Source organism: Seriola aureovittata, chromosome 2 (genome assembly GCF_021018895.1).
Source record: "Seriola aureovittata isolate HTS-2021-v1 ecotype China chromosome 2, ASM2101889v1, whole genome shotgun sequence".
Classification (NCBI taxonomy): domain Eukaryota; kingdom Metazoa; phylum Chordata; class Actinopteri; order Carangiformes; family Carangidae; genus Seriola; species Seriola aureovittata.
In genome coordinates, this window is record NC_079365.1 from 29,520,996 (window position 1) to 29,533,213 (window position 12,218).

The 12,218-nt window shown below is 40.6% G+C and overlaps 1 protein-coding gene across 4 annotated transcripts in view; it reads right to left on the minus strand.

The window, feature by feature from the left end:
- Positions 1 to 12,218, minus strand: part of LOC130185944 (CD276 antigen-like) — a 37,864-nt gene that overhangs the window by 24,593 nt on the left and 1,053 nt on the right. For 2 of the 4 annotated variants that reach the window (XM_056402676.1, XM_056402678.1), the window contains exons 2-6: positions 10,617 to 10,943; positions 9,915 to 9,941; positions 8,535 to 8,561; positions 7,847 to 8,125; positions 4,362 to 4,640 (exon numbers count right to left, since the gene is read on the minus strand). In XM_056402676.1, the coding sequence (XP_056258651.1) occupies positions 4,362 to 4,640; positions 7,847 to 8,125; positions 8,535 to 8,561; positions 9,915 to 9,941; positions 10,617 to 10,943 (939 nt within the window). Of the gene's footprint in view, positions 1 to 1,655; positions 2,977 to 3,178; positions 3,287 to 4,361; positions 4,641 to 7,846; positions 8,126 to 8,534; positions 8,562 to 9,914; positions 9,942 to 10,616; positions 10,944 to 12,218 lie in introns of those variants that run through there. The other 2 variants (XM_056402677.1, XM_056402679.1) reach the window with 2 other exon arrangements.

Below are 12,218 nucleotides of genomic sequence, written 5' to 3' on the forward strand. Positions count from 1 at the left end.
TGTAATGCTATTTGTTTACATACCGGAGCACACGGTTAAGTTGCAGCTAGTTTAAAAGGTTATGTAACCACTGTTCTAAGGTGGCAAGTTTATATAGATCAATCAACTATGATCACATGATCAGACGTTAGACTGTTTATGACACAGCTCCAAACATTCAGCTCAGTGATATTAGACGATGAATGTATAGGGTTGTAATCAGCGTGCTGTTAGCAGCAGGTGAAAGAACACAAGTAGTTTATTATTTAAATGATTTCATTTACTTACAAGTGCTGATCAAATGAAGCCACATTGGAAACATCCATTGAGAGGAAAAGCTGCAGTGCAGTCAGAGGTCCAGTGAAGCTAACAGGCTAGGCTATGAAAACCTAGCTAAGCCAGTGTAGGTGCAGAGTGATGTCACACAGGCTCAATCTGGTGCGACACATTAAATGAAGGTTTTCTGAAAAGTACAAAAATATCACTTTAGGTTTACAGTCGATACACAGCGTTATCTGCTTCCATCTTGAACACATTCACTTACCTTTAACATTAGTTCAACATAACACGATATTCTTCATAACAGTCGCATTAACGGTCAACAGTCACAACAGGGTCTCCCTCATCTGAGGGCTCGTTGTCTTGACAACCGTCCGCGCTCTGATTACTGCAATGGCGGCCATGAACTTTACATTAGCTGCTAACTGGCTAACTTTTACCGTCGACACAGTCGCTAATAAACATTTAGAGAACAGAACTTAACACAGTGTCACAGAACAACATTGGAAACATCCAGGACACCGAGCTAACATCTCCATCTTACCGGCAAAGTGCAAAAATATCCCTTTAGGTTCACAGTCGCTACACAGCTTCATCTGCTTCCATCTTGTTCACAGACTTTCTCAGTCTGAACTGCTCACGCTAGACTTCACTTCTTCTTAGGTGTTTTTTGGCGGTTGGCGAACCAACTTATAGGATCATAACCGCCACTGACTGGACTGGACGGTGGATTAGGAGATTATGCAAGAAAAATACACTATATTCTTTTGACTAAACCAGTTTCGTTAATAGATTTAATAATGTCACTATTTCTCCTTCTTTCAAAGTTCAAACTTGTGACGTTCCCTGGAAATATTCTCCCCACATAGTGATACTGACTCCTACTAAGCTGCTGCCTAATGACAATGGTAATGAAAACACTACCCTTAATTCTGACGACCATGACCACTTTCTCCACATAAACTCATAGATAACACATTATTGATGATCGGATCTTCAAGCGCTTAAAATGTAGAATTATTTCAACCGCATTATGTGAATTGCAGATATTTTAGGAGGCTTCTTTTCAACCAGGGAGGAGGTTTATTTATCTCATGACAACAACATGAAGCCAAACGGCTAACAACTGTTGTATCCTCCGGACAACAGCGACACATTTCTTCTTCTACACATTTAAAGTCGCACTGGCTGCAGTTCATATGTTACTACAGCGCCCTCTGGTGGACGAGCCTTTAATAACCTCAGTTCCACTTCACAGCTTCTCTCTGCTCTTTGTCTTCACGTCACTTTCTTTTCTAAAGTGAAGCCGCATTTTCGACCGTTGACGTCGGTCCATCTTTCACACTGTTGTGACGTCAGCCATGCTAGCAAACAAACAGAACAGTCACAACAAACACTTTGATGTTTTTACTGTTTTATTCAAACTGTTGGACAGAAATGATGAAGCTCTGCCTGAAATTACACGACACCCTGAAACTGCGTCATCAGCTGACAACATAAACACAAACTCACTGTCAGATAGAAACAATTCAAATATCACAGTCAACAACAGTGAACAGTTCAGACTGTAACTGCACCTGACAGACTCTGGATCAGCACCTTAACAAATAAAAACAAGCAACACATGATTGTCCCAAATAATGAAAAAAAAAGAAAACAGATTTCAAAATAATAAATAAATGTCACATTATGTTTCACTTTAGCTGCAAAATGTTTGACATTCATTTACAGCAGAGCAGCAGGTTTTACTTCAGTGACTCTGATGTTTGTGTCGATGTCCACGTCAAACTCAGTGAACAGCTACAAGCAGTTTGATAATATTGAATCAATGGATTCATTCATATAGAGCTTTTATTCAAAGAGCTTTACAATGTGTCTCTGTCACTGACACACTCACACACTGCCCCCTCCTGGTCCTGCTGCAGTAAGACAGGCACTGCAGCTCAGCTAAAGCCTTTATACATGAGTCTGTCATTAAACCAGACCTTCACTTAAAAACTACCTGTTGGACCAAACAAAATGCCCCAAATTTACCATTTCTTCACACCTTTGGTCTAAAACTTGAACTTTTATTCAAAGAGCTTCACAATGTGCCTCTGTCATTCACACACACTGAGCTTTCAACACTTTAAAACTCAGCATGAAAAATCAGTTGAATCATTCAAGTTTGTTCTTAAAAGTCACTTTTATCACAAGTTCAATCAGGTCCCTTTTTAACTGGGTCCATTGTTGTGAGAATGACTGTACATTTTTATATGTTCTCATTATTATTGTTAGCTAGCTGGTTAGTTCGGGGGGAGTCGTGCTGTAACTGTCCATGACGCTGAGAGGTAAAACCCGTTTTGAGGACAGTATAAAAACACTTGGTTAAACTCAGGGACAGATTGTGGTCGTGTTAATGTTTCCATATGATATCAGAATGAGCTACAGGACCATTAACCACCACAACAACCTCACCTTTCACCTGAGGACCATCACACCTATCTGCTGAACCACAACCCTGATCCTGACCTGAACCTGAAACTAACTCTACCTTTAAAACCAGGTCTGAACTCTCACACTGTCTGAAATAAGTGAAGCCAACAACACGTCTCACTGTCTTGGTCTGAAACTCAAAGTGATTCTAACAAAACAAACCAACAACAACACACACACTCCAGCAGCAGCTTCACAGGTAAAGGTGAGGCTCTTCATCAGGGACACTTTTCTTTGATTGACCTGCAGGAGGGAAAACAAAATTATATTCAGGAAAATCCAAGTGAGCTGATCTCACCCTGAGAGTAAATAACAACAGAACGCTGCTCGTCTGAGAAGATGAACACAACTGTCAGACTCTGAACATCAGATACATGAAAACACTTTGTTGTTTTGTTGTTTCTTCATTATGAAAATGTTGAGACAATAACTTATTTAAACTTACCTTTACTACAATTAAGGCAACCCTTGGCTTTGAGCACAGCTAGAACAACACCAACACCAACTACAAGAGTCACAATAGCAACACCGACAACATGTCCAGTGGAGAACCCTGGAACAGAAAACACAGAAAGTCAATGTGAGACTCAGAGTGTAACTTCACATCATGTCCATCAGACTGGACGTCACAGCTTCACAAAGAGAACAACTAACTGTGTTCATGCTCCTATGATCTACAGTGATGAGCAGATGAAAACAGCACTGGGATGAATGTCACCAGGCACAGTGATGTCAGCACGGATCTCACGGCCTCTTTCCTCCTGCTCGGCTGCACGGCTGAGAGCTGGGTTCTGGTTCTGGTCTCAGTAGTGAGGAGGGTGATGCTGCAGCTTCCTCCTCTGTCTGAGACGTGTTGTTCATCAGTAGGAAGGTGTTTGAATCACTGTCCTGCCACCTCCACTTTAGGCTGTTTACATCTGACTTCTGCTTCACTCCTGCTGTGTCTGAGATCTGAAACTGTGTGTGACAATCTGTCTCCAGCCCAGGTTTTCTACACCCTGAGCCCAGGCTGTGATGGACTCTGGATCACCTCTTGTCAGCACATCTTCATCTCATGATAGTTGTTGTTACAGCCAGTACTGATGAGCTTTGTTAAACAGATCAGCCTCTGAGCTCGGGTCCACGCTTCACTCACAATAAATGAAGCTAAAAGCTGAGAGACGTCTGAAGCTTTTCTTGGAGCTTCAGTGAGACACCTCTCAGTGTGTTTACTGTGCTGACATGAACACAGAGAAACAAAGAGGAGTTGTTGCTTCATTCACTGGAGAACAATCTAAGTTCAGCCTGTTGACACTGACAACTTCTGCTGTCAGGAAGCTGCAGCAGAGTCACACATCTGGCTGGAGATCACAGCTGTATATCACACTGTGACACCACATGTGTCCTCTACAGCCTGAAGCTTCTCTCATACAGCACCTATGATTGGTTCAATCAGCCCACCTGCTTTAGTGAGCTGCACACAGTCACATTCAATACAAACCACAGCCAGATGTTAGTGAAGGAGTCAAGTGGTGAACATCTGTTAACTCCTGGTTTCAGGTTCATACAGACGAGGAGGATTTGAAAACTATCAACAAATCAACTATTTAACTATTTAATTGTAAAAACAGAAACAGGAAGTAACTCACCAGGGACAGGGACATACGTCTCAGCATGAACCTGATGTCTGATTTCCTCCTGTGTGGCTACACAGCGATAGGTGTCGGTCTTGGTCACAGTAGTTTGGAGGATAATGTCGTAGCTGCCTCCTCTTTCAGAGACCTGTGGTGCTTCAGCAGGAAGAGTCTTTCCATCACTGTCCTGCCACTGGACATCAGGTTTGGGTGAAGCACCATGAACCTCACACTGCAGCTTCAACCCATCCTTTGTTTGATTAAGTATCATGATGGATGGTTTTGAAGCTGCACCTGTGAACATCAACATGAACGTATGAAGAACATTTTCAGGGTCAGACACAGACGGAGACAAATTAAAGGAAGAAGCAGAGAAACGACAGAGAAACAGGACGACAGCGTCTCCATCCACAGACCACCAGGGGGCACTGAAGGTCTGATCAGACTGAAAATGATGTGGATCAGAAACTGTGACCTTCACTGTCACCAGATCTCCACCCAGTTGAAAACCTATGGTAGATCTTAGAGCCAGGTGTCAGACAGCGCTCTCCACCACCATCATCAAAACACCTGATGAGGGAATATCTTTATGGAGAATGTGTTCATCCTCCAGTGGAGTTCAGACACTTGGACAATCAATGACAAGGAGCAGTGAAGATGATCTGGCTGAATGTGGTGACCAAAACCTGACTGAGACACTTTCTGTTGGTTTCTCCTTTAAATGGTCACAAGTCTGTGTCAGACCAAGATCTTTAGTTCGACCTTCTCTGCTTGTATATGTGGAGTAAAGTGTGTTTAAGAGGAAACACAAAGGAAGACAAAGAAAAAGAGAAAATCACAGTTTGAACCTCAAGCACCATCCCAGCTCTGTTTGATAGGACCTGCTACATCCACTGAACTCAACTGGAAAACACTGTTTCTGACTCGTCTAATGACAGAAGCAAATATACAGTTTGGAAAACACTTGAATTTCTGATCAGTTTCTGTTTCACTCGATTGATCTTGAAATGAAATCGTGTGAAATTTGTTGTTTGAGATGTAAAAGAATGTGTTATAAAACATTGAACTCATGGTCTTCAAAGTATGAGCTGCTCTTCTGTTCTCAGGGCTTCACTGTGTCAGTGAGACACTCAGTGTTCACTTTATTAGGGACACCTGTACAATCTAACACCATCCAACACAACTGTTGTGTCATGAAGTCGACTTCTATGATGCTGATCATGTTCAGTTTTCTGACACAGTCATAGAGGTGTTCATTCACTTCTATGTTTTAGCATTGAGCTCAGAGTCAGTGATGGTGTTGTACTGGACTGTGTTATATTCAGAGGTGTTCCTAATATTCTGACCCCCTCATGTTTGTAAACAGGGAGGACAGAACAATAGAAACACCTCTCAGTATAATGTAGTCCAGTACAACACCACCTTTAACTACGAGCTCAGTGACAAACACAGAATTCAATCCACACATTTCTGACAAAGTCCACACAAACTGAACATTATAAACTTTGTAAAGGTGAATTTATGGCAGAGCTGTTGGACTGAGTTGCAGTAGATTGTACAGGTGTACCTAATAAAGTGTCACTGAGTGTCTCATGCTGCCAGAATGAAAACTGATCATCAGGTTTGTTGTGATTCTTCTTCTGTAGCAGCAGCAGCAGCTGATCAGAGATTTAACTGGAGTGTGTTTTATTCAGTCAGAAGGAAGGAGAGCGTTCTCATTTATTCTCCTTTAAAACTTCACCTTTCTTCATGTTTCATCATCTCAATTCATCCTACACCCTAAAATCCACTAAGATCCATTTGAGCAACATGAAGATGAACTTTCCATCAAATATTTTCCACGGACCAAATCAAGCTGGAACGAGACGAGAGGTGAATCTACGTTTCCAAAGCTTCTTCTTCATGTGTCTGTAAAGGGACGCTCCACTGATTTTACACATGAAGATCAGTTTACTGGTGATGAAGAGCACGACTCAGTCTGACATCACAGTCTCATGGATTCACTGATTATAATGTCGGCCATGTTGTGTCATGTTATTAAATGGTACTTGATGTGAATCACACTGATGTCTTTAACATTCAGGACATATTCAGCCAGAGCTCATTAACCTCTGTGATGATGATGATGATGATGATGATGATGATGATGATGATGATGCTTGTTGTCTCTCTTCACACTACAACTCTGTACTATAACAGTTCACATTAGAGTCAGCTCAAAGATTTCCTCCATTATCTTTTACACTTTAAACTAGATTGTTTATTCTGCATCAAACTAGTTTTGTCATTAGTGGGTGTAAATGTTTCTAACAGCAGAGCTCTGTGGAAGAACTAGTTTGTGTGGTTTAACCCACTTTAATCCAGTGATGAATGAATCTCCTCTATGTAACCGCTTCAGTTATAACTAGTCAAACCCAGTGTGACTTTACAAACAGCTGCTGCCTCCAGCTCCAGGACTCTAATGTGAACAAGACGCCTCAAAGGGAATGAGAACAGGAACAGTACAGGCAGCCTGTGGACCAACACTACAGGCCTCGTTTGGTGTCTGTCGTCATCTCAGCTGGAAAGTAGCTGCAGACTGAAGATAAAAGGGGCTCAGAGTTAGAGCTGAGCCTCAGTCTGTGCAGGACAGGGAACAACTGCAGCTGGAAACATCTGGGCAGCAAAACTTGCTTCTTTTATGTGACTGAGGAAAAACTTCAATGTTGGAAAAATAATTAATCTGTGGGATTCGGCTCCAAAGTTGATGCCCAAGTATTGAACCTCATCAGCTTCTCAGAATCAGACTTCATGTTTGAACATATTAAAACAGCCTGGTGATTGTAAGTGTTCACCTCCTAAAGGAAGGAAAAGTGCCACTTCAGCAGACAGAGCTCAGATGTGTGTTTCAGGACTAAAAGGTTCATGTTGAACTCCACTTCTCAATCACACAGTTTCTGTCCTCAAACATTTTCTCTGACACAAAAAGCAGGAACGAAACAATCAGAGTGAAACTGTGGATCATGTTCAGCTCATATAACAGTCCTTCACAGCTGGACAGAGTCACATCACACAAACACAAGAATTAATGATGTTGCTGCTGCTGAAAGGTGAATTCAGACTCAACACTGATTCATTTTAGCCTCATGTCAATGAATTTCACCTCTGGACTGTTTTTACAGTCACTCTGTCTATTGACCAGACAGACAGCAGCTGAAGTCGACGAGGAATCAACACAAACTGTCAGTGTGTTTGTTCATGTGACAGTTGATAAGACTGATCTGAGAATTTACTACAGACTCCAGTTCTCTCTGTTATTTCCCTCCTCATCCTCTGATTCTTCCTCTTCTCTCTGTAGATTCATCACCAGGAGTCTCAACAAATCTGACTCAGTCTGAAACATTTTCAACTTTATTTTCTTCATGTTCAGTCTGAACAAACTGAAACATTTTTGAAAACTAAATAACAAATGAACAATTAAAGTTACTTGAGTGTAAAAACACAAATATGAAGAAACTCACCATGGACAGGAACATACGTCCCAGCATGAACCTGATGTCTGATTTCCTCCTGTGTGGCTACACAGCGATAGGTGTCGGTCTTGGTCACAGTAGTTTGGAGGATAATGTCGTAGCTGCCTCCTCTTTCAGAGACCTGTGGTTCTTCAGCAGGAAGAGTCTTTCCATCACTGTCCTGCCACTGGACATCAGGTTTGGGTGAAGCACCATGAACCTCACACTGCAGCTTCACCCCGTCCTGTGTTTCACCAAGTGTTGTGATGTACGGCTTTGGAGCTGCACCTGTGAATATAAACAATAAATTATGTAGAAAATTTAATACCAGGATCTTTTAGTTCTTCTCTGCTTGTACATGTGGATTACAGTGTGTTTAACAGGAAAGAAAACATAAAGGAAGAGAGAGAAAAAGAAAATCCCAGTATAATCTGTTTCCACCTCTGCTCTGTTTAATAGGACATGATGTCAAACAACTTTTTAACAAAGTAAGGTGGCTTTGAAAAAAATGAAAAAACAGGTTTGTTCATGTTTTATCATTTAAATTCAGAATATTCACTGAGATTCATGTGAGCAACATGAAGATGAAAGGTGGTGAAAGGTGGATGTCTCTACCCAATAAGTGATGTACAAATGCTGTCATGTAAAATAGAAGGATTTAAAACGAAACAATGACGTCATCAGAATCAGGACTCACCTGGGATATTTTCCGCTGTTCTGTCTTTTAACCTTTTATAGCGCGGAGGTTGCATGCGACCCGAGATTTACATGTAAACTGACTAAATAAATATAATATATATTTTCATATCGACCACAAACGTTAATACACACACGTGACACCTCATTTGAAAGCTCAGATGTTCATTTTTTCAACGTACCTGAGAATCTTTACCAGGGATTTACGACATAAAAACATTTGCGTTTCACTTTACGGCAGTAAACCGTTAGCGGTAAGTTTGCTAACCTGTGTCGCTGCAGTGAAAAGGCGTGTAAAGGTGGAAAAACAGACATTTAAACACAAACTGGGCTCGTTTTAAAGGGGAGACATCACCGATTAAATCCAGCTCGTTTGATTTCAAGCGGAAATAAAAACTACCAGAATAAAAGTGGATTATTTCCTTCCTTTAGTTTCAACGCTTTTCCTTAAACTTCCAAATCAAAGACACTGCGGCCAATTTTAAAGTTTTGACAAAATATTTGACCAATGATGTTCAGTATCTCTGAAATCAGGAATCGCCCAGGAACAAAACAAATTAATCAACATCTTTCTAAGACCTAAAGTGACGAACCTAACGGTCTTTTAATACCATCAGCCAATCAGAGGAGCGCATTTTCACGAACGTCAAGTACCTTTGATTGACAGCTACTCTCATCCAATAGGAAGTCAGCACCGTGAAATGCTCTGAGTTTGTAGCCAGTAAAATTACCTGCCTGACCATATATGGAAGTTAATGTAGTTGGACTCTCTGTGGTGGAGGGACACCGACACAACAGAGAAACTTTATTATCAGTCAAAAGAGACACGATTCAATGAAACTAAATATGTAAATCTTTATCTAAATATTAACAACAACTTCTTTTAGTCAACTTTAACATTTAGGGACATTTTTCAGAGTCATAAAAGACATTTATCTTCATTATTTGGTGACTTTGGAGAGGTTTTATAAAGCTCTGTAGTCATCTGATGGAGATGCTCTGTACTGCACTTTCTGAAATATCTCAGAGACACTTCTGTCTATCAATGTGAAATTTGGTACAAATGTTGTAGACAAGTTGATGAAGAGATCCTGTGAATTTCAGCTTAATAGTCCATATTATAACCAGTTTACTGAATTTTTAATGAATAATCAAAAGTTAAGAAAAAATATATTTTGACTTTATTCTATGTGTGATCCTTAACACATCCATCTATGTTTGTGGTAGAAATAAGACTAACACAACATAAGAGACCACAGTGTTTCCTTTGGAGTGATGCTGAGGACATGCATCAGCTCTTCATCATCTTTGAACAGGAGAACATTGAAGATGAGTGTATAAACAGGTGGAAATGCACATGACTGTAATGAGCCATAAGAGGTTAAGATAAAGCGCTCTGGGTCAGGATCTAAAGGGAAAAACACAACATCATTATGTTGGAGTGATTGTGTGATATTGATAAACATGGCAGACCTGCAATATTAAAACAAAGGATTATTTTACCCTGTTTGGTGAATATAATTTCTTATCTAAAACATGGTGAGGTAAAAAGATTATCTGGCTTCACTGCGGCTGACATACTGGTTCTGGATAAATGTTGTCACATATAATATATTAATATTTAAAGTGAAACTCCACAGCTTGTATTAAGAAATGTGGAGCTGCACTGACCTCTACAGGTCAAGAAGTAGACTACAATACCCATGATCCCAGCTGGGTGTGGTCAGGTGTGGTCTGTTGTACCTGTGACCACAGACAGGTGTTATGTAGCAGTGTGCTAAAGCCCAACACCACATCTCTGCTGCACAGAGTCACAATCACAGAGTTGGCAGCACAATAGTGACCTGGATGTATTTACTTATATCTTAGGTACTGGAGCATGTTGGGGAGAAGTGGGTGGGATTTCCCTTCATGCTCTGAAGCAATGTGTTTACTGGTGTTCTCCATGTGATCTTAATGTTATCTGTCACTAGTGTCACTGCTCTCGACAAATACTCTGAACTGTTCCTGGTAGATTAAAGTCCCTTTGTGGAAAAAGCGTGTCACACATCGGTCTTCCAAACTGTTTTATAAACATACTCACCTACAACAAGTCGAATGTGGGAAACTTGTTTTCTTGGGAAAGTACAGGTGTAACTTCCATTGTCAGCCATCTTTGTGTTGTGGATCTTAATGGAGGCGTTGCCGTACTTCAGTTCATCTTCAAAGTGAAAAACTCGTCCATTGAACTGTTCATCTTGACCCGTGCGGCCCTTGTTGTAATGATGGCCGGCATCGTACAGGAAAACCTCCTTGTCACCGTCTTTCTTCCAGTCAAACACCATTTTCTCAATGTTCTCCCTGCTGCTGAGGGAACAGGGTAAAATGGCGTCACTTCCTTCTTCCACGGCCACAGTGATGACGCTTGGTCCTGGAAGACACATAAAATGTTCATGTGTCAGTTACTCTGAAGCAGCAGTTTACAAGCTGTTCAGTCAAAATACTGAGGTGACTGAGACACTGCAGCTCATGAAAACACCCACAAACAACAAAACACAAGGACGTGAACAAACTCTCTGACCCAAAGAAGGAGCTTCATTGTTGTTACTGAACTTTAGTTTGTTCAGAGGAAACTTCAGGTCGCAGACACACAGGTTTTATATTTCATCAGAGATAAAAGATAAAAATGTTACACAATCAGTGAAACTGTCAGTCAGGATCGAAAGGAGGAAGAATCTCTGAAAAATCATTGAACCGCTTCTGATTTAAATCAATGAGGACGGTTAAACAACAGAAACACCTCTCTATACAATGTAATGCAGTTCAACAGCAACACAAACTACATCCTCCTCAATGATCACACAGTTCAATCAAAACCTGTTTGACACAGTTTCAACACAAACTGAACATTATAACCTTCATGAAGGAGGATTTACTGCAGGACTGTTGGATTAGACTGAAGTAGTTTTAGCTAGGTGTTCCTAATAAACTGACACCTGAGTGCTTAATGAATGAATGCTGCTTTAACACCACTGCTCTAATACAAATACAGGAATCTTTCCAGGCTCCTGTAGATGTGACAGCTCTCATCATTTATAAAACAATCTGTCTCCTCAAACACAGAAGTAGAACCACACCAACAGGTTTTACTGCTCGACTGAGAGAAACAATAAATAATGTGAGAAAGAAAGAAGAAGAAAAACAGACAAGTTGAAACTTGACTTTCAAACAAATCAAAATCACGACGAGCTGCTAAACTAGTAATGTAGGGTATATGTAGTTGCCTGGGGGGGGGGGGGGGGGTGTTACATGGAAACACTGTGATGAAGTTAAATTAATGTAAAAAATAAAATCATGATTTTATATGAAAACACATAAACATTCACATATTTGTGTCAAGAAGGAAAATAAACCCAGAAATATGAAAACAACTTGGTCAGATATTGATCTCCATATTATTTGTTACAATAATCAATAAACTATCAGCTACAATGAGCCAAGTTCACAGGACACACCTCCACCTGCCTGAGGCAGCTGTGACACCTGAGCACCAGCTGCTGTGACTGAGTTCATGAAAACTAGTGAACAAAACTAATACATTTATAATGAGAATTTAAAAGTCACAAAGACACAGAGAGAAAAACATGTTGACATTGATCTGAATAAACAGGAAGTTCATGTTAATATTGATACAGAGCTTTGTCTG